The 19420-nt window shown below is 42.5% G+C and overlaps 1 protein-coding gene across 1 annotated transcript in view; it reads right to left on the bottom strand.

The window, feature by feature from the left end:
- The window catches only part of LOC110051853 (uncharacterized), a 76514-nt gene extending 58183 nt beyond the window's left edge, over positions 1 to 18331 (bottom strand). The window contains exons 1-24 of the mRNA XM_089279817.1: positions 18250 to 18331; positions 17054 to 17695; positions 15978 to 16031; positions 15106 to 15648; positions 14062 to 14697; positions 13914 to 13958; positions 12833 to 13474; positions 12318 to 12371; positions 11474 to 12016; positions 10433 to 11068; positions 10290 to 10343; positions 9214 to 9505; positions 8266 to 8537; positions 7461 to 7484; positions 6533 to 7066; positions 6147 to 6206; positions 5106 to 5708; positions 4649 to 4678; positions 3883 to 4515; positions 3488 to 3544; positions 2488 to 3039; positions 1466 to 2098; positions 1338 to 1367; positions 210 to 851 (exon numbers count right to left, since the gene is read on the bottom strand). Coding sequence (XP_089135943.1) covers positions 210 to 851; positions 1338 to 1367; positions 1466 to 2098; positions 2488 to 3039; positions 3488 to 3544; positions 3883 to 4515; positions 4649 to 4678; positions 5106 to 5708; positions 6147 to 6206; positions 6533 to 7066; positions 7461 to 7484; positions 8266 to 8537; positions 9214 to 9505; positions 10290 to 10343; positions 10433 to 11068; positions 11474 to 12016; positions 12318 to 12371; positions 12833 to 13474; positions 13914 to 13958; positions 14062 to 14697; positions 15106 to 15648; positions 15978 to 16031; positions 17054 to 17695; positions 18250 to 18331 — 8293 coding nt within the window. The remainder of the gene's footprint in view (positions 1 to 209; positions 852 to 1337; positions 1368 to 1465; positions 2099 to 2487; positions 3040 to 3487; positions 3545 to 3882; positions 4516 to 4648; positions 4679 to 5105; positions 5709 to 6146; positions 6207 to 6532; positions 7067 to 7460; positions 7485 to 8265; positions 8538 to 9213; positions 9506 to 10289; positions 10344 to 10432; positions 11069 to 11473; positions 12017 to 12317; positions 12372 to 12832; positions 13475 to 13913; positions 13959 to 14061; positions 14698 to 15105; positions 15649 to 15977; positions 16032 to 17053; positions 17696 to 18249) is intronic.
- Positions 18332 to 19420: the final 1089 nt, after the last annotated feature.

Genomic DNA, 19420 nt, shown 5'->3' with positions numbered 1-19420 from the left:
AGGAATCATTTCCTAATTTCTCGAGTCAGTACCATTTGATTACCTTATTACGCTTACGATTGCGGGCTTGTGACTGGCTTATTGTATTTTATTGTATTTCACGTAAAATTGTAAATTAACGCTGAAAGTTCGCGCCAAAAATAAGGCGTAATTTTTCAACCAGGATATTACGTTACGCATAAGCACTTGCCACACATACAACTACTTACACGGCCTGAAGCACGTTTTACTAGCCGCCAAAATTTGTTTCCGGTTTAGCGCACGACTGTAGATTTGCACACAGAAAATCCTTCCCTTGAAGTACCGTTTGTCACCACGACGCGCACCAATTCTGATTGGATAGTTCGTAGCCAATCGGAATCGTCCAATACTCTTCACCACAAGCAACCTCGAGTTCACCCATAGTTTGGCAACACCAGTCTTGTAGTCGTATGTAGCACCGATGTAATTCCAGGCTCTGTACCGTATCTTTCTGCTCGTGACGACCACTGCTTTGGTAAACACTCCATCCCTGCGGACGAACCGTGCAAATAACGTGCGTGGTCCAACCATCCACAAGTGAACGCCCCATCCGGGACCTGGTCTGTAGTTGACGATAGGACCTTTGATGTCCTCGTGATAAACCCAGGTCAGAATGGAAATGGAGGCCACGGTGTCAAGTTTGCCGTTGTTCGGGATTTCGACGTAGCTGTTGCGGTTGCCATAGAATTGGGTGGATCCGTCTTTTCGTCCGTCTGGACCTGGGGCGATTCTCACGCCAACTCGCCTTGCGGTCGGGCATTTTCGTGGGCTGATGTCACGGCCGCCATTAATTCTGTCCAGTGGATAAACAGCGACTAGAAGTGGAAGAGCTGAAAGGAGAAAAGATGTATGAGAAGGTGATAAAATAATACGGACATGCCGTCAACACTGACGAAGGAGGCTGAAAATATGGATGTCAAAATCTAAAGAGATGCCGGTTGTTTGCCATTTACATGAAGAAAGCGGTTCGTCAACGGTTGTGCGAATGGTAAGCAAAAATGCCTGATGGTGACTTTCATTCGGATTGGCCACTTACCATCTACCCCAAACCCCCTAATTTACCGAGATAGACTACTGACGAGTTAAACCTGATCATAATTCCAAGAGGGCGGCGAATAATTGCAAATGGTAAGCACATTTTCCACTCGGATATTTCAGTTGGAAATTTTTGACTACCTTTCAAGACGTTCCTTTTATTTCGAAGATTTTCCGGTCGGTCGAGCCAAAATTGTCTTACCATTTACATTTTTACCGAACTTTCAAATCTCAAGAGTTTTCATTGAATATTGTAAGTGAGATAGAAAAGTTGGTCTTACCTGGTGGTGGACGAGTAGGCGTGGGTCGAGCTGACGAAGAACAAAGAAAATTTCAAAAGATCAATATCAATAGCGCGATATCGATATTAAATTGAAAACTTCTTTCAACGATAATTCTGAAAACAAACCTCTGAAACACTTCTTTTTCAGAGCTCCGAGTTGTCTCCCATTCAATGCTCGATCGTAAATCTGAAGACATGCTATCCGGCCACGGAAAATCTTTCGATCTCTTGGCTTTTTCCCTGATATAGCTGGGTAGTTAGTCGCCAGTTGGATCTTTCCAATATTCCTCTGAGATATAGGTATGGCATCATTCCACAGAGTGGCCAAACCAGTGACGTAATCGTAGGTTGCCGCTATGTAGTTCCAGGCCTTCGGTTTGATTCGCCGGCTTGTAACAACGCTGATGGTCTGCAAGGACCTAGGCACGAACTTCACCAGTAGGGTGCGCGGATTCTTCATCCAAAGATGTACCCCCCAGCCGCGAGGGAAGAAGTGGAAGATCGGTCCGCTGCCCTCAGGGTAGACCCACACCACTATGGTGAGGGAATTCTTTGTATCTAGGCAGCCCTTGTTGGGAAAGTATATGTAGCTGTTTGCGATGCCCTGGAGATAGTACGATCCAAGAGGAAGGCCGTCTGGGCCTGGTGCAGGCTTGACGTTGACAAGTCTTGCAGCAGTGTTGCGGTTGATGCTTATATCTCGTCCTCTTGTCACACCGTTAAATGGGAATATAGCTCTGGCGGCTGCTGATCCGGTTACTAAACAGAATAAAAACGACAACGATTGAATCGTTTGTGGTAAGCAAGGTAAGGAGGTCACAAAGATCTTTAAATGAATCAATGGTAAGTTAAGAAGAGGCTGAGGGCCAATTTAAACCAAACATCAAATTTAACGCGTTGTTACTTGAATTATATTCCGATGGCTTAAAAGGCGGCTGATCTGTAAAGTGATCCAGGGCTGATTATAACCGTTAAACGTAATCACTTTTTTTTAACTGTTGCAAATAGAACCGTTGAGATTGTTATTAATGATATCAACTTGTAAACTGTCACTGTTCGATTAAGTGGGTTAAAGACTATTCTCAAGCAGGATAGTGTGTGTGAACATGACTGTGAATTATTGATCACAAATTTAACCCATAAGATACCTGAACATGCTTTAGCTCGTATGGCGCCCAGAACTGCAGCCAACGTCCTCGGCGTCGCCGTGAACACGTGCAGCCCATTTGTAGCGATCTTGAATAACTGCGCCTTGCTAAATCGTCTACCAAAGCCAACAACGAACACTTCAATTCCCATGCGCCTTAAAACGCGTCCCACTCTTTGCACTCTGTCTACTGAGCGTGCACTTGCAAACACCACGAGAACGCGCTTGCGTCCACATTGACGCCTTCTTCTGAACAGGTACCTACGAGCGTAGTACAGAGCTTTTCCTATCCTAAGAGGACCCCTTTGAAGGCGAATTCTTCGTATGACCGACAACATGGAAGACGCCCTGAAAAACCGGTTAAAGCGGAACAGGAGCCTGGGTCTTGACGCGTACGTAACCATGCCGACTCGGGTCTCTTGAGTGGAAATGCGAAGCGTGTAAAGAAGTCTTGCAATGTAACGTGTAAGAAGTCTGAAAGCTCCGCGCCCTACTCGTCGCAAGTTGTAGGAGCTGTCGATAAGGAATCCAAGATCCATATTCGCTCGGCAAGCTACAGAAAGAAAATATAGAGAACAATAAATTCAAGCAAAGCGCATTTTGAACTTGAGAAGATTGCTATGACGAGAATGTTTTAATAATCAAACATTGAGAACTCAAATTAAAATGTGATCATAAAGCAAACCAATTTTCAAATTTTATGTTTTGCTTTTTTCGCATGAAGGCAGAGGAGTTTTTTTATTACCGCTAACTAAAACCGCACACTTTTAAGATTCGTGAATATACATATCTAAAAGTATGCCAATTAAGGGATAAACTGAAGTGAAGGAATCGGGATAAAAGAAAAAAAAAAAAAAAACACGGAGAACGAAAAATCAGATTTTCCACTAATTGGTAAAGGTGACTTCATTTTTAGTAAAGGCGACTTCTTCCTTTCTCCTCTGGTCGCCTATAGAGAGACGGGAAAAATGGAGAAAGAGCATTGCTGATTGGTTACTTACGCCTTGGTGGGGTGGGTTTGGTAGGTGTCGGTCGCGTTGTTGGTTTGGTTATAACCTCTGTTTAAAGAATGAAAAGCACGATAGTGATAACGTAAAAACTTTTAACAACTATGTAGCTTAAATTAGATGCAGAAATTTTGCCAAAAAAAAAAAATCAATCGATCGATCAGTAATGGACCAAGCAATGAAAGCATTAATAAACAACAAACAAACAAATCAATCAATTCGATCTATCAAGCTATCGATCAATTATTCAATACGAATCACTCTTGAATCGATTCATCAACTGATAACAAGTAAAGAAAGGAAAAAAGGTTTCTTGGAACACACCTCAAATCTTTCTGAGATGCTTGTGTAATACGAATGCAAATTTAATTAAGAATTGCTTTGCTTACTTGTCTTCAAGCAGAGTCTCTTGGCGGCTTTGATTTGTATCGGTCGAAGTGGGACGTCGTAAATCTGCAGGCAAGTTATTCGTCCACGGAAATAACGCTTGTCTCCAATACGGGCTCCCATTCTTGCTGGATAGTTCGTAGCCAGTCGTATCCGGCCGATTCTCATCCACGCAACTTCCCTGTAATCGATGTACAATCGGGCAATTCCCGAACGTTGATCATAGGTAGCGGTGACGAAATTCCAAGCCTTTGGTTTAATGAGGTTCGTTTGCACTGGCTTTGTAAACTTTCGTGTACGCGTCACGAAACGTACCAGCAACACTCGCCGACGGACCATCCACATGTGCACGCCAAACCCGTCAGGCTTGTAATTGAAGATTGGACCAACTGGTCCATCCGGATTTATCCAAGCCAAGATAGAGATGGAATTCCGGGCGTCCAAACGACCTTTATTCGAGAACTCTATGTAACTGTCTGCACGACCTTTGAACCTAAAGGAGCCACCAGGCCTTCCGTCTGGACCCAGGCCAGGTCGCACATTTGCCGTGCGCCCTGATGGGTTTTTGCTCCTACTGACGTCACGGGTGTTGTAACGCACGTTTAAGGGATAGAAAGCCAGAGCTGGAGGCAATGCTAGGGAACAGAAAGAGAGAAAAAATGATCCTTTCGCACTATTCAGACACACCTTAACCGTGACAAATTGAATGATTTATAGAACATTACAGTAATTAACACAAATTGAAATATATGCAAATCAAACACTTACCAGGAGATGGTGTTGTTGGCGTGTAAGGACCTGTAAGTAATTTAAATAGGATCAGTAGATTTAAAATTCAGAAAAACCATAAAAAAAAAAGATTAAAAAAAGTATTGCAACTGATGTATATATTTACTGCTTAACAGAGTGAGAGCGTAATCTCTTCTGAAGTCCGGGAACAAAATAGTAGAATCCCTTTATCAAGTTTGAAATCAATGTAGAAGAACGAGAGGTTTTAGATAAATTACTTTCTTGGAGGGTAAGCTGGGGCTTCGCCTATGGGGGCTGGGGAGAGTGGGTGAGAGAAGAAAATATTTACCCCATAAGAGTCACTCGTCTTATCCCTTAAGTAATAATCCGCATGCAAAAACAAATATTATTGGCTGGAAATTTATTTATTGCAACCGCATGTTACAAGCCTACATGAGAATTTTACGGATTCCACTTCAAGACTTATATGGCTTACCTGGTTTATTACAAAGGTTCTTGACCTTCTTAATCTGAGGTCCAGTCAGAGGGTCAGAATAAACCTGCATACAAGCGATGCGACCTCGGAATGTTCCACCCATGTAAGCAGTCTTTTTGGTAGCCAATTGAATTCGTTTGATATTCTGCGACAATATCGGCCTTGAATCCAGCCACAGGGTAGCCATACCAGTTCGTTTATCGTACGTGGCACCGACGTAATTCCAACGGCGTGGTCTGAGGCGTCGTTTCATCAACACCCTCGTGCGCCGCCCATTCCGGCGGATGAAGTGAACGTATAACGTGTCCGAGCGCACAACCCAAAACCTTACTCCTCGAAAGTACTCGAAGATTGGACCGCGACCAAACGGTAGGATCCAGGCTAGAAGAGTTATAGAGTCCTTAGCGTCCAGTCTGCCGTTATTTGGAAACCGGATGTAGCTGTTACGGCGACCAAAGAATTCTGTTGATTCGCCAGGCTGTCCATAAGGACCAGGAGCGTACCGGATGTTGTAGCTTCGACCTGGAAGGTTTTTCCCTGGGCTTATGTCGCGTGCGCGAGTCTTGCGATCGAGTGTGTAGATGGCGATGGGCGTAGGAAAACCTGACAGAAAAAAACAAAACACAAAAAGACTAAGTTTATAATAAACAGCGGTAAAAGATAAAGTCTGCATACGAGCCAAGTGACCGATCAGACTGGAGTTTATCCCGGTTTCTGTAGCATGACCGACTAGGAGTATTTCTACTCCCCCATAGATCGTATGCTAGTCCATCGTAAGGTAACCACAACATTAAATTCGCAGGTACCCATCTATACACCTGGAGAGAGGCACTGGGAGAGTTAGGTGTCCTACCCAAGAACACAAGGCAGCGTCCCCTTGAGCACTTGGCAGCGACCGTTTCAGTGATCCGGAGCGCTCTAACCATGAGGCCACCGCGGAAACTGCGCTAACGGCCAGAATATTAAGAAAACTGCAAACAATTGTCTACTGTTCTCGAACAACATAACTACATGATCACAGTATTTCCATAACAAACTTACTTGGTTTTCTGGTTGGAGACGGCTTGGTTGGTCGAACTGTTGGCCGTGTCGTAATTTGTGCTGAAAGAAAGATGCCACTTTGCAATTAGCTTATATCCCTGACGAATTACAGCGAGCAAAACTATTAAGTACCACTACTCTTAATCCTGCGAGAAACCAAAATAAAAAAAGAAGCTCCACCTCTGTCTTTCGAAATTCAAAACCCCGAAAACGATGAATAGACTCGTTAATTAAAAGGTAATTTTCAGAAATTGTCGAATAGTATATTTTGCTGGCTCCCCTGCAGTACAAGTCGTAATTTCCTGTTCAGGTCCTAACTCACCGCAAGGGATATACTGTGTAATAAGAAATGTGGCAACAATAAACAGTCAGGTAGTGTTAAATACCTCTGCAAGCTTTCCTGACAATGCTCTTGACGATGCCATTAAGCGTCTTGAAGTTCACCATGTATATGTGGCGAGAGTCTGTGGCTATTGTACTCAGCTCGCTGTTCCTAACTCGAGTTCCAACACCAACTGCAAAGGCTTCAATTCCGGCTTGGTGTATCTGAAAGCTTGGTATTTTAACGCTGTCGTAGGATTGACCATTTGTTACCACTATCAACACCCGCTTTTTTCGGCTGCGTCTAAACAGCTCTCCAACTACAAGCCGCAATGCTTTTCCAGTTTTTCTTGACCCTCGTGTATAACGTAATCTCTTGATAGCACGATTGAGGCTGCGTGAATTAGTGTACGAATTGAGTCCGAATTCCATCCGAGCGGTGGATCCGTACACGATGACTCCCACACGAGCTCGGCTTCGGGAGATCGAGAATGATCGGGCAATGAGTGCGACAAACTGTTTGATTCGCCTGAAGTTGTATAGACCGCGTCTACCAGAGGCGTCCAGGAGAAAACCAATATCAATGGCTAGGCTGCAAGCTGAATTAGAAACAAGGATACAAAGTGAGATTTGAAAAAGAAAACATAACACGGTATGCATCTACGTAGGCAAAAATGACACAAATCGTTGCGCAATTCTATGGAATAAATTAAGATACAAATTTAAACCGTTCTACAGGGAGCTAGGCCTCAGATGGGATGGCAATATGTAATAATCTAAAGAACTATTTAGTTCAAAACGCTCTTTCTCTCAACGGAAAAAAAGTACAGGAGAATGGCGGAAGTTTTATTGCAATGTTATCTTTTGACATGCAGTTAAACATGTTCTCTAGACACCAACCAGCAGTAACTGGTATGAACTACTTCTGTGATGTGAACACTCGGTTTCCGCTGTGTTGGCTAGATTAACAAGTTTCGACTTTGCATAGCTTACCTGGTGGTGTAGGTCGCTTTGTCGCTGGAAGTAAAAAGTAAAAACAAAACCAATTTAAAATGAAATAAAACTAATCTACGATCTGGAAGGACAATTTGTGGATCACGTGATACGCGAGTGGACGTTACGATCTCAAGCTAAATATGCATTGTTGAAGCTTATGGAAAATTACCCTATATAGCTATCAATGGTTCACAAGTTCACTTTGCATTACTTTACTTACTTACATTACATTCTTTAACATTATTTTAATATCAGACGTTAACGGAAAATTACACCTGCATAACTGTAACTATGAAGAGCTAACCCTAACTGACTTGAGGTAACTCGCCTGAAATAAAATTGTCCCATTTCAGCATTATTTAATGCGTATTACAAGAACGCATTCCAAGTTGTTGTAAACACTTTGTGAGCCCAGACTCATAAAAACAAGCCCCAAACTACAGTGAATACTTGTGTCGGACACAAATAAACTTTTTAAGTTTGATTTTGACAGACAGCTGAATACTTGTTAAAATATTGGAACCAAATTGCTTGCCACGGCTATCAAACTGCAAATAGAAAAGACTACAGTACAGCTGCTATTTTCCTTATTTATTCAATTTTCCACAATAGGAATCCGATCAGTCCATAAATTATGCGCAGTAAGGATGCGCAATGCAAATGTGAGGAATCACCATTCAAAAGTTTCAAAAGTTTCTGGAAAACTACCGAATTAGAACGCTACCTAACACTGTGGATCATGTCGTTCGCGAGTACTTGAGAGCTGAACTCGGTGGAGAAGAACTTAGTAAAAATTACTTACGTGGAACGAAAGGTAGACACGCCTTGTTCTTAATGGCGGCAAGTACACTACTCAGTCTCCTAAACCCGGCCGTGAACACGTGCGATGGACTGGACGCCATTTGTTGCAGTTGCAGTCTTCTAAACTTTTTACCAATCCCCAACGAAAAGATTTCAACTCCCTTCTGCTTCAAACTGTTGACAGGGACGAGGACATTGTCTTGCGAAATGCCGTCCGTTATGATAACAAGAACTGGTTTTCTTCCTGTTCTCTTGCCTCGGCCAAATAAGTACCTGGAGAGAGATAAGTATGTATCGTGGTCTGAATTGTACTAAAATTTTTACTTTAAGAACTTAATTTTCTCTATCTCGCTAGACTTTGAAAGTACTTTTTAAGCATCTAGCAATGCAGACATCCCCTTAGTCATTTATAGGCGTAACTTGCTGTCAATTTAAAGGCGTGTACGAATCGCTGGAACCAGTGTTTCAAATGGGGTAAAAGGCTAACACAGGGTTACCATCATATGAGAGTATCGTAAAAAATCTGTTCCGTAAGTTTCGTCCTTCATATTACGGTTTAGCTTATCTTAAATTGTAACTTACAGCGGAAAAAACTGACAAACACTTTTTAGGTGAATGAACTAATTTCTGTGGCATGACTTCGAAAACTGGATTAGCATAAGTCGGATATGGGACAACTGGAACCTTAGCTTACAGAGGCACGGTTACATAGGATTTTTTCCCCTTAAACGCAAATAGCGAACAAGGGTGATGACTTCGACGCTTAACGTGAAAACGTTAATTTAACACTTCGCCAAATAGGCAACTGTTTTGCAAATACCCAAAATATGGGCGTTACAAATTCGCCCATCATACATCACTAAAGATTACTTTTCTGAACTGTATATTTTGGCCCCCAGCTCTGTGATTTAAGCTCCACGTTTGCCATTCCTAAATATAAATAGCACACCTTGAAACATATCTCAGTGCTCGTCCCAGCTTTGTTCCTCCATACGGGTATCTCACACGATCAACCGCCTTGATGAGACTTGTTTTTGAGTAATATCGATTAAAACGGAAGATCGGGTATGGTCGGCTGGAGAAGACTACCATGCCGACACGAGTCTGCCTTGCAGAGATCGGGAAGAAACTGATCAGTGTTTTGACGAAATCGAGAACGCGCATGAAATTTCCTTTCCCTTGATTCTCTATGCTTCCGGATCCATCCACGAGGAATGCCAGGTCAACTCTCAATCGACAAACTGTATTGAAATAAAACATCTGGCATTAGGTAAAGAAATTAGCTCCTTTTTAAGGAATGTCAGTTTGCAACCAGCATGTAACGCTTTTCCAATTACCCACTGTTACGATAGAGACTCGATCATAAAGTACGACGAAATGGATAGAGCGCGAAGAAATTAACAAAACCGCCTTTTTTCAGCATTTAAAGGTCTATGTTTTTGAGCTGTTATAATAAAGTCTGCATGCGAGCCAAGTGGCCCATCAGGCCGGAGCTTATCCCGGTTTCTGTAGCATGAAGAGACTAGGAGTATCTCTACTTCCCCCTGGATGGGATGCTAGTCCATCGCAGGGTTACCCCCAGCATTAAGTTCGCCGGTACCCATTTATACACCTGGGTGGAGAGAGACACTGTGAGAGTAAAGTGTCTTGCCCAAGAACACAACACAATGTCCCCGGCCAGGGCTCGAACCCGGACCGCTCGATCCGGAGACGAGCGCACTAACCATGAGGCCATCGCACCTCCCACGAGCTGTTATAATAAACAACCTTTATTCCCTATTAAAATCTTCTCCACTCCTACCAACAATCATTACAGACACCCTCTTAGGTAGCAACAATGAAATAATGTTCATTGAAGCCCAGTGCGCTTTTTACGCTGCCCTAAACGGCTCCTTGTCACTTATTACATGACGAAGGGTAATGAGACAATTTCAATGAAAGTTCTAAAGGTAACCTTGTTTCTTCAAAACTATTTTCCTTTACATATTACAGCTCAAAACATTCACGAGACCTGCACGTACTTACCTGGTGGTTTTGTTGGCTTCGTTGGTGGAATAGTTGGTGCCGTAGGAATAACAACTAGAAACAAAAAGAAAACACATTGGTTCATTAATCAAACAAAGAAACAGTACAATACTTAACAATTCCAGAAGCGCACCAATACAAACCTTCACGGAAACACTTCTTCTTTTTACTGCGAATCTGCTGGCCATTCATGGCGTAGTTATACATCTGTACACAGGCGATCTTTCCGCGGAATTTGCGTCGATCTCCGGGTTTGCTTCCTATTACAATGGGGTAGTTCGTAGCAAGACCACTCCGGAAGCGACCCACTCTGCGCTGCATGATGGGAAGACTGTCTAGCCACAGACTTGCCAGGCCTGTTCGCCGATCGTAAGTTGCAGCAATGTAGTTCCATCGCCGCGGCTTTATTCTTTTGTAGAGCGCTTTCACAGATTTTCCTGAGCGTGGTACGAATCGAGCGAACAGTCTAAAGCGATTGATCATCCAAAGATGAAGACCCCAGCCTTTTGGATTAAAATGAAGTAATGGTCCAGAGCTCTCGGGAAACACCCACATGATGATCGTCAGCGAGTATCTCGTGTCAAGACAGCCATTGTTGGGAATTAAAACGTAGCTGGTTCTTGTTCCCCTGAAGGAAAGCGCTCCCCGAGGATGGTTGTCAGGTCCACGCGTGTAGTACACGCCAACGAATGTTGCAGGTGGGTTCACGTAAGAACTGACGTCGCGGTTCTCGGAGGCGCTGGTGAACGGGTAAACTGCAACCGATCCTCGGCGAATCACTAAGAAAATGAGATAACCAGCATGAAAACATTTTAAGACATCACATTTTGAGACTTCTCTCTCTGGTACAGAGAGTAAGAAGATGTGACGAGTTAGCTAGAGGACAATGTTATGGTGGAAACTAACACGTGCTGAAGGAAGAGACGTGTCTCACAGATTTCTTTTGTTGTACCAATAACATATTTATGGGCGAACTTTTGTTGACCATAAAGAAATGGAGTTATTTTGCATGGCCACTGATTTTAACGCAATTCAACTGGTCCAAGTTTAATTTAATTGTTATTTCTCATGGAAGTCAGTTATGTGTTTATCAAGGAAAACACTTCCCATTTACATCAGAAACCTGCATGTGCTACCTTTACCAAAATCAGATAAAACAGCGGGTCATTTCACTGTCAGCTTACCGGGAGAGTAACAGATTCTATCTTTGAGCGTTCGCACGATAGACAAAATCCGGGTAAACCCAACAGCAAACACGTGCTTCGTGTCAGTTGTAACTTTCAGCAGACTTCTCCTACTGACACGGCCCAGTCCAATGGCAAATATTTCGACACCAACTCCCTCCAACGCATTGGCCGGTCTTCGTACTCTGTCGAGTGACCGCCCAGCCGCTAGAACAATCAAAACTCTTCGTCTGCCACACTGAGGTTTTCCTCTGAACAGGTAAAGTCTGGCGTACGACAAAGCCCTTCCTAGTCGTCTCCCGCCTCTAAGAATTCGAATTCGACCGACTGCATTGTAAATGCGTCCCCGAGAGTAAGCTCCGGACAGTGCTATGATTCGTCTGGCACGTGACGCATACGTCACCACTCCGATGCGTGTGGCGCTACTGGAGATGGTGAATCTACGAACAGTTTCTCGCACGAATTGAATCACTCGTTGGAGATATCGCCTTCCAGAACTTGTGGCGTCAATGAGGAAACCGAGATCCACACGGGCTGTACAAACTGTAGACAACAAGAAATACAGACAATGAGCAATAAAACGTCACAATGTCACAGATGTTATAAAAACAGGTTGTACTGTAAGTACGATAAAGAAACACAACAGTTGGTTGTCGTAATTCAAGCGATGTCATTAACATTTGGCGAAAAAAGGTTTGCACATAGAACTAAAAGAGGGCATTTAAGGTTAAATCGACATAATTCAGGTGTCGTGGAAACCAAACTTGTCGCGAAAAACTGAGGTTGCGAGTTGTTATGAACACTGAAGCAAAAGAAACGATCACATGATGCAATAGTAACTTACCTCTTGGAGCAGGTGTGGGTGTTGGCGTCGGTGTCGGAGTTGTGACGGGAGGTCCTAAGAGATAAAAACACAAGACACAATTCAAGTCAAAAATGGAGCCCAAGAGAATAAAACGTTTCTGAAAACACTGCTTTCTGTAGGCATGCAGGCCAAAAATTTGTTCATTTTTAACTTGAAATTGATAAGAAATTCCACAGTAGAGCAGTTTTTATTTGAGGATCGAAAATTAATTGGTTTTGCATCAACTACGCTACATAATTGGTTTAAAAAACTAGCGATACCTTTTCATCTAATCAGAAGTGAAACCAAAACCAATTGTAACTCACTTGTACTCGTTTTCCCGCGCTTTCCGTTAGCTACATGTAATTGCTTCGAGTTTTGATTGGTTCCCTGTATTGTCTGTGTTGTTTGTGATTGGTCAAAGTGATTGCTTTGGTTTTGGCTTTACGGTACTCAATTGAAAATCGCTCTATTCAAACAATAATTAAAAACTGAAGGATTATAACAAATCATACCTTTCAGGAAACATCTTTTCTTAGCCTCGTCGATTTGCTTCCTGTATAGCGCGACACTGTACAACTGAAGACAAAACAGCCGTCCTCTGAAATATTTCCTGCTGCCTATCAGACCACCGAGTCTGATCACCTTCTCAGTGTCTAACTGAACTCTGCCGATTCTCCTTGTCAGGACAGCTTTCATATTCACCCAAACGGTCACCGCTTGACTCCTTTCGTCATACGTCACGCCTACGTAGTTCCAAGCCCTGTATTTCATCACCCGTCCGCGTGTCTGGACAGTAATAGTTGTCCTTCGCGTCCGTCGAACAATTAACACTTGAAGGACTCGTGGACTGATCATGCGCAGTTGGAATCCTCTACGCCTGCGACCGTAGTTCAATATGATACCGGATCTTCCTTCGTTGAACACCCATATCAGGACAGTGATAGAATACCTGGCGTCCAGTCTCCCCGTGTTGGGAATCTCCACGTAGCTATTTCGTCGTCCGTAAAATTGCGTAGACCCGTCCCGTCTGCCATCGGGGCCTTGGCTGTAACGTATTCCGACAAGTGTTGCTGTAGGGTTTCGACTTTGGCTTAAATCTCGCCCGCGTCGCTTGAAGTCCAACGCATACACAGCCAGGGTTCTTGGCAATTCCACTACAAGAACCAAAACAACATAAGCACTGTAGTCATTCAAAAAATATCTGTTATATTGGTTGACAAGTCAACATTCACATTGTGCTAAAACCTGAAATAATTTTCTCGGTTTCTTTATGCGAAAGATTCAATCACAAGGCCCGAAGAAATGGAAATGAGCGAGATGAAATTTACAAAACCGCCAGTTTTTTCGGCGTTGAAGGTGTATGATTCTAACGGTTATATAAACAGCCTTTATAATTCTCTGTTCAAAACTTCTTAATTCCTTCTAACAATAAAATCAACACAATTACGCTTTTGTTAATGCCAATGGCAGCCTTGTTTATTTGGGGATACTTTTTATGCTCTTTTTACCGGTTCCTTGTCACTTTGCGTATGGTGACAGGCAATTAGACTATTTTAATATTTCTTTTTGGTTATCTTATTTCATCGTGCTTACCTCGTGGTTTCGTTGGTTTCGCTGTCGGAATTGTCGGAATGACAACTGGGCACAAAAAGAAAACAAATTGATTCATTAATCAAACAATGGAAAATAAAGTAGAAAAAGTACAATTCTTATCAAATTCCAGGACAGTAGCAACACAAACCTTGACGGAAACATTGCTTCTTTTTACTGCGAATCTGCTGGCCATTCATGGCGTAGTTAAACATCTGTACACAAGCGATCTTTCCGCGGAATTTGCGTCGATCTCCGGGTTTGCTTCCTATTACAATGGGGTAGTTTGTGGCAAGACCACTCTGGAAGCGACCCACTCTGCGTTGGACGATGGGAAGACTGTCGAGCCACAGGCTAGCCAGGCCTGTTCGCCGATCGTAAGTTGCAGCAATGTAGTTCCATCGCCGCGGCTTTATTCTTTTGTAGAGCGCTTTCACAGATTTTCCTGAGCGTGGTACGAATCGAGCGAACAGTCTAAAGCGATTGATCATCCAAAGATGAAGACCCCAACCTTTTGGGTTAAAATGAAGTAATGGCCCAGAGCTCTCGGGATACACCCACATGATGATCGTCAGCGAGTACCTCGTGTCAAGACAGCCATTGTTCGGAATCAAAACGTAGCTGGTTCTTGTTCCCTTGAAGGAGAGCGCTCCGTGAGGATGTTTGTCAGGTCCACGTGTGTAGTACACGCCAACAAATGTTGCAGGTGGATTCACGTAAGAACTGACGTCGCGGTTCTCGGAGGCGCTGGTGAACGGGTAAACTGCAACAGCTCCTCGGCGAATCACTAAGAAAATGAAATAACCAGCATAAACACATTTTGATACTTCTTCTCTTTCTTACAGAGAGAGTAAGAAGAGGGGACGAGTTAGCTATACGACAAAATATATGGTGAAAACTCCCACATGCCGAAAGAAAAGGCGCGTCTCACAGATTTCGTTTGTTGAAAGGCAAAGATTGTTTCTATCGTACCAATTACTAAATATGGGTAAATCTCTGCTGACCTTAAAGAAATGGTCGTTTCTAGCTACTAATGCAACGCCACTCAACTTTAATTTTTTCCTTATTTCTTATAGATGTCAGTTGTGTGGTAATCAAGAAAAGTACTCCCTATATACTTCATTATGATATGTCGAGCTCGTTCTCCCTCTATCACAATCGGAAAAATTAACGCGTCATTTCGCTGTGAGCTTACCGGGAGAGTAACAGACTCTATCCTTGAGCGTTCGCACGATGGACAAAAGCCGTGTACTACCAACAGCAAACACGTGCTTCGTGTCAGTTGTAACTTTCAGCAGACTTCTCCTATTGACACGGCCCAGTCCAATCGCAAATATTTCGACACCAGCTCCCTTTAACACATTGGCCGGTCTTCGGACTCTATCGAGTGACCGCCCAGCCGCTAGAACAATCAAAACTCTTCGTCTTCCACACTGAGGTTTTCCTCTGAACAGGTAAAGTCTGGCGTACGACAAAGCCCTTCCTAGTCGTCTTCCACCTCTAAGAATTCGAATTCGACTGACTGCATTGTAAATGCGTCTGCGCGAGTAAGCTCCGGACAGTCCTATGATACGTCTGGCACGTGACGCATACGTCACCACTCCGATGCGTGTGGCGCTACTGGAGATGGTAAATCGACGAACAGTTTCTCGCACGAATTGAATCACTCGTTGGAGATATCGCCTTCCAGAACTTGTGGCGTCGATGAGGAAACCGAGATCCACACGGGCTGTACAAACTGTAGACAGCGAGAAATACAGGCAATGAGCAATAAAACGCCGCAATGTCACAGATGTTGTCAAAGAAAGTTGTATTGTAAGTACGATAACGAAACACAACAGTTTGTGTATTGTAATTCAGGAGATGTCATTAAAATTTTGTGATAAAAGGGTGCACATCGAGCACACTGAAAGAGGGCATTTTAAGACAATATTGCTAAGGGGAATTCATTTGACTAAAAATAATTCAGGTATTCTGCAAACAAACATTTTATGTCGTGAATCAGGTTGGGAGTTATTATGAAATCTAAAGCAAAAGAGAAGATCACGTGATGCAATGGTAACTTACTTCTTGGCGCAGGTGTAGGTGTTGGAGTCGGTGTTGGGGTTGTGACGGGAGGTCCTAAGAAAAAAAAACAATTCAAGTTAAAACTGGAGCCAATGTGAATAAAACTTTATGAAAGATACTGCTTCCTGCGCCATCATGGAGGCCAATTACGTGGGACATGGATATCGGTCCACCTATTCACCCTGTGAGACAGATTTTTTATTATTATTATTATTATTATTATTATTATTATTATTATTATTATTATTATTAATACAACATGAACTATAATAGGACCTTTTGTATTATCTTTTGTGAGACAGATTTTTAGAAGCCCTTTGAGACTGTTGAATTGCTCTTTACAGGTGTAATGTTCTTGATTAGGACTTGAACAAAGATCCAGAGCTTAAAACATGTGAACTGAATTTAAAATAATTGGTTATTAATTCTGAGATGGCTCAAGCAGTCTGCTTGTGTTAAACTTTGTATCTCTGGACCTCATTTTCAAATGCTTAGATGGCTGGAAGCTGTTTTTTTCGTCTAAGAGAAGGGAAGAAGGCGAGACAAGGGCGGTATGGCCGAAAGGGAATAAGGCGTGCCGTGCCCGTGTCTCGTCCTATTCCCCCTTAGGCAAAAGCTTCTCGCCTGACAACCCCTGCTGAATTTTGAGAGAAAAACAGACTGCCAGCAGTCAAGCAAAACACTTTGTTGCACCTATTACATTTTTTGCAGAGAAAAAGCTAATTGAGCACTGAAAATTGATGGATGGGACAGGTTTTCCAGCTTGACATCTCGCTACATCAAACAGTATTTAATTCGTAGTCATCAGCAGAAGTTTTGCAACAGGTTTTTATGAATAAGTGCGAGAGGATTTATTTTGTTTCAGAACAATGTCTCCACGTCGTCTTCGCGAGTAGTTGAGAACGGTATCTTGGACAGTCTGTGGTCTGCAGTTGGTGTTGTTCTGAAGATCGCACCAGACTAATCAGTAGTTCTGAGGTAAGTCCACGTCCAATTGTTAACTTAATTGAATTTGATAACGCATTTTACCGTATTCAAAGACTAATTCAATACTGAAGAATTAAAAGAAATCATACCTTTAAGAAAACATCTTTTCTTAGCCTCGTCGATTTGCTTCCTGTATAACGCGACACTGTACAACTGAAGACAAAACAGCCGTCCTCTAAAGTATTCCCTATTGCTGGTCAGACCGCCGAGTCTGATAACCCTCCTGGTCTCTAACTGAACTCTGCCGATTCTCCTTGTCAGGACAGCTTTCATATTCACCCAAACAGTCACCGCTTGACTCCTTTCGTCATACGTCACGCCTACGTAGTTCCAAGCCCTGTATTTCATCACCCGTCCGCGTGTCTGGACAGTAATAGTTGTCCTTCGCGTCCGTCGAACAATTAACACTTGAAGGACTCGTGGACTGATCATGCGCAGTTGGAATCCTCTACGCCTGCGACCGTAGTTCAATATGATACCAGATCTTCCTTCGTTCAACACCCATATTAGGACAGTGATGGAATACCTGGCGTCCAGTCTCCCCGTGTTGGGAATCTCCACGTAGCTATTTCGTCGTCCGTAAAATTGCGTAGACCCGTCCCGTCTGCCATCGGGACCTTGCCCGTAGCGAATTCCTACAAGTCCTGCTGTTGGGTTTTTGCTTCGACTTAAATCTCGCCCGCGTCGTTTGAAGTCCAGCGCATACACAGCCAGGGTTCTTGGCAATTTCACTGCAAAAATCAACACAACATAAGCACTGTATTCATTGACAACCTTCGTAGGTCGGTAAGCAATGTTTAAGAAACGTCATGTGTTATACGACTAAAATAACAAAACGTTTTCACATTACAGTAGCACCAAGCTTTTTTTTATAAATCATCTTTGTGGCATTCAAGTATTAGTATTGCATGCTCATAGAAACCTGTTATGAAGACATGATTGATCATCATAAAAACCTGTTACGTTGGTTCATAAGTTAGCATTTTCATTGTGCTAAAAGTCCGAAAGAATTTTCTCTGTTGCAACGACGATGGCCTGTCATACTCCTGCTGCCTTAAACCTTAAGTTGCCTTGCAGTGAACGTTTAGTGTTTTAGAGCCACTACTTTATTGGTACTAATTTTCGCGGGCACTTAATTTCGCGAAAAAAAAGGTAGGCATATTTCGCGGGTCTTTATTTTTCGCGATTTGGGTGCAAAAAAAGAAAAACCCATTTTATTTCGAGAATTGTATTATTATTTTACACTTCTTATTGCTGGATATCATCAACTCATAACAAAACCAACCATAGAAACCGTATCGTGTACCATAGGCATAGCCAAAGGCATTATACTTATGCTTAACGTTGGTTGCAATTGTATAATACATATTTATGTCTTCTTCCCTTGTTTCCAAAATTATAACTATGAAGCTGTACCTATGTCAAATTTTCTAGGTCAACAGTCGAGCTTTGTTTGCTAGAGCGCTTAAAGAAATCGAAACCAGACAAGCCATTGCTGGGATAAATTTTGGCCACGCAGAATGGCCGATTTATTGATTAAAACTAATATGATATACAATATTAACGAATTATTATTTGTTAAGCTCTTGCAAAGGTGAGGGCCCGAGATCATCAACTCATAACAAAACCAACTATAGAAACCGCATCGTGTACCATAGGCAAAGCCAAAGACATTATGCTTATGCTTAACGTTCGTTGCAGTTGTATAATACATTTTTATATTGTAGCCGTGAATTAGACTAGAGCTATATGTACCATTGGCATAAAGTTCTTGGGCCTCTTGAAGATCTCCCCCAGTGCAAGGAGGATTGGAAATTCCTGAACAAGTTACAGCTGCAATGGATCTTACCGAAAGGAACAAGGCAATACTTGAAAAGTATAAACAGATTGTCGTTTCAAATGACAAAGAGCCCGGGATAGATGGCCATTTCGATGACTGTACAAAAGAGGTGCTGAAAAAACTTGAAGATAACAATAGAGATACAGATGAAGAGGTTCAAAGCAACACAGATAGTGAAATTTGACTGTTAAACTATTGTTTATCATCTGTAGGCATGCCATCGAGCTTTTACACATTATACACAATACGTAAACATGTGTTTCTTCATTAAATTGAGAAAACAAGTAATAAAGGAGGGTATTAAATTTTGCGACATTAAAGTTAGCGGGAATTTTTTTTTCGCGTAGCTTTAAGTTCGCGATTTTTTTTAAATCGCGAAATTAAAGCGACGCGAAAATTAGTACCAACAAGGTATATAGAATGATACAAGTTCTAACATTTTAAAGCAGCAGTCGGGGAGGGGTTAACACCGATAGAATGGCACATGTCCCCTTGCAAAGTAAACGAGAGAGCTAAAATGATTATACAATATAATTAAGAGGGGTATGTTACCTCTTGGTGTCGATATTGGACCAATTGTAGGCCCTGAAAATACAATGAAAAGTTCTGGTTAGTT

This window comes from Orbicella faveolata, unplaced genomic scaffold (genome assembly GCF_042242905.1).
Source record: "Orbicella faveolata isolate gen_17 unplaced genomic scaffold, um_ofav_v1 contig_47, whole genome shotgun sequence".
Taxonomy (NCBI): Eukaryota; Metazoa; Cnidaria; class Anthozoa; order Scleractinia; family Merulinidae; genus Orbicella; species Orbicella faveolata.
The sequence above is the reverse complement of the archived record's forward strand: the minus strand, read 5'-3'. Positions and strand labels throughout refer to the sequence as shown.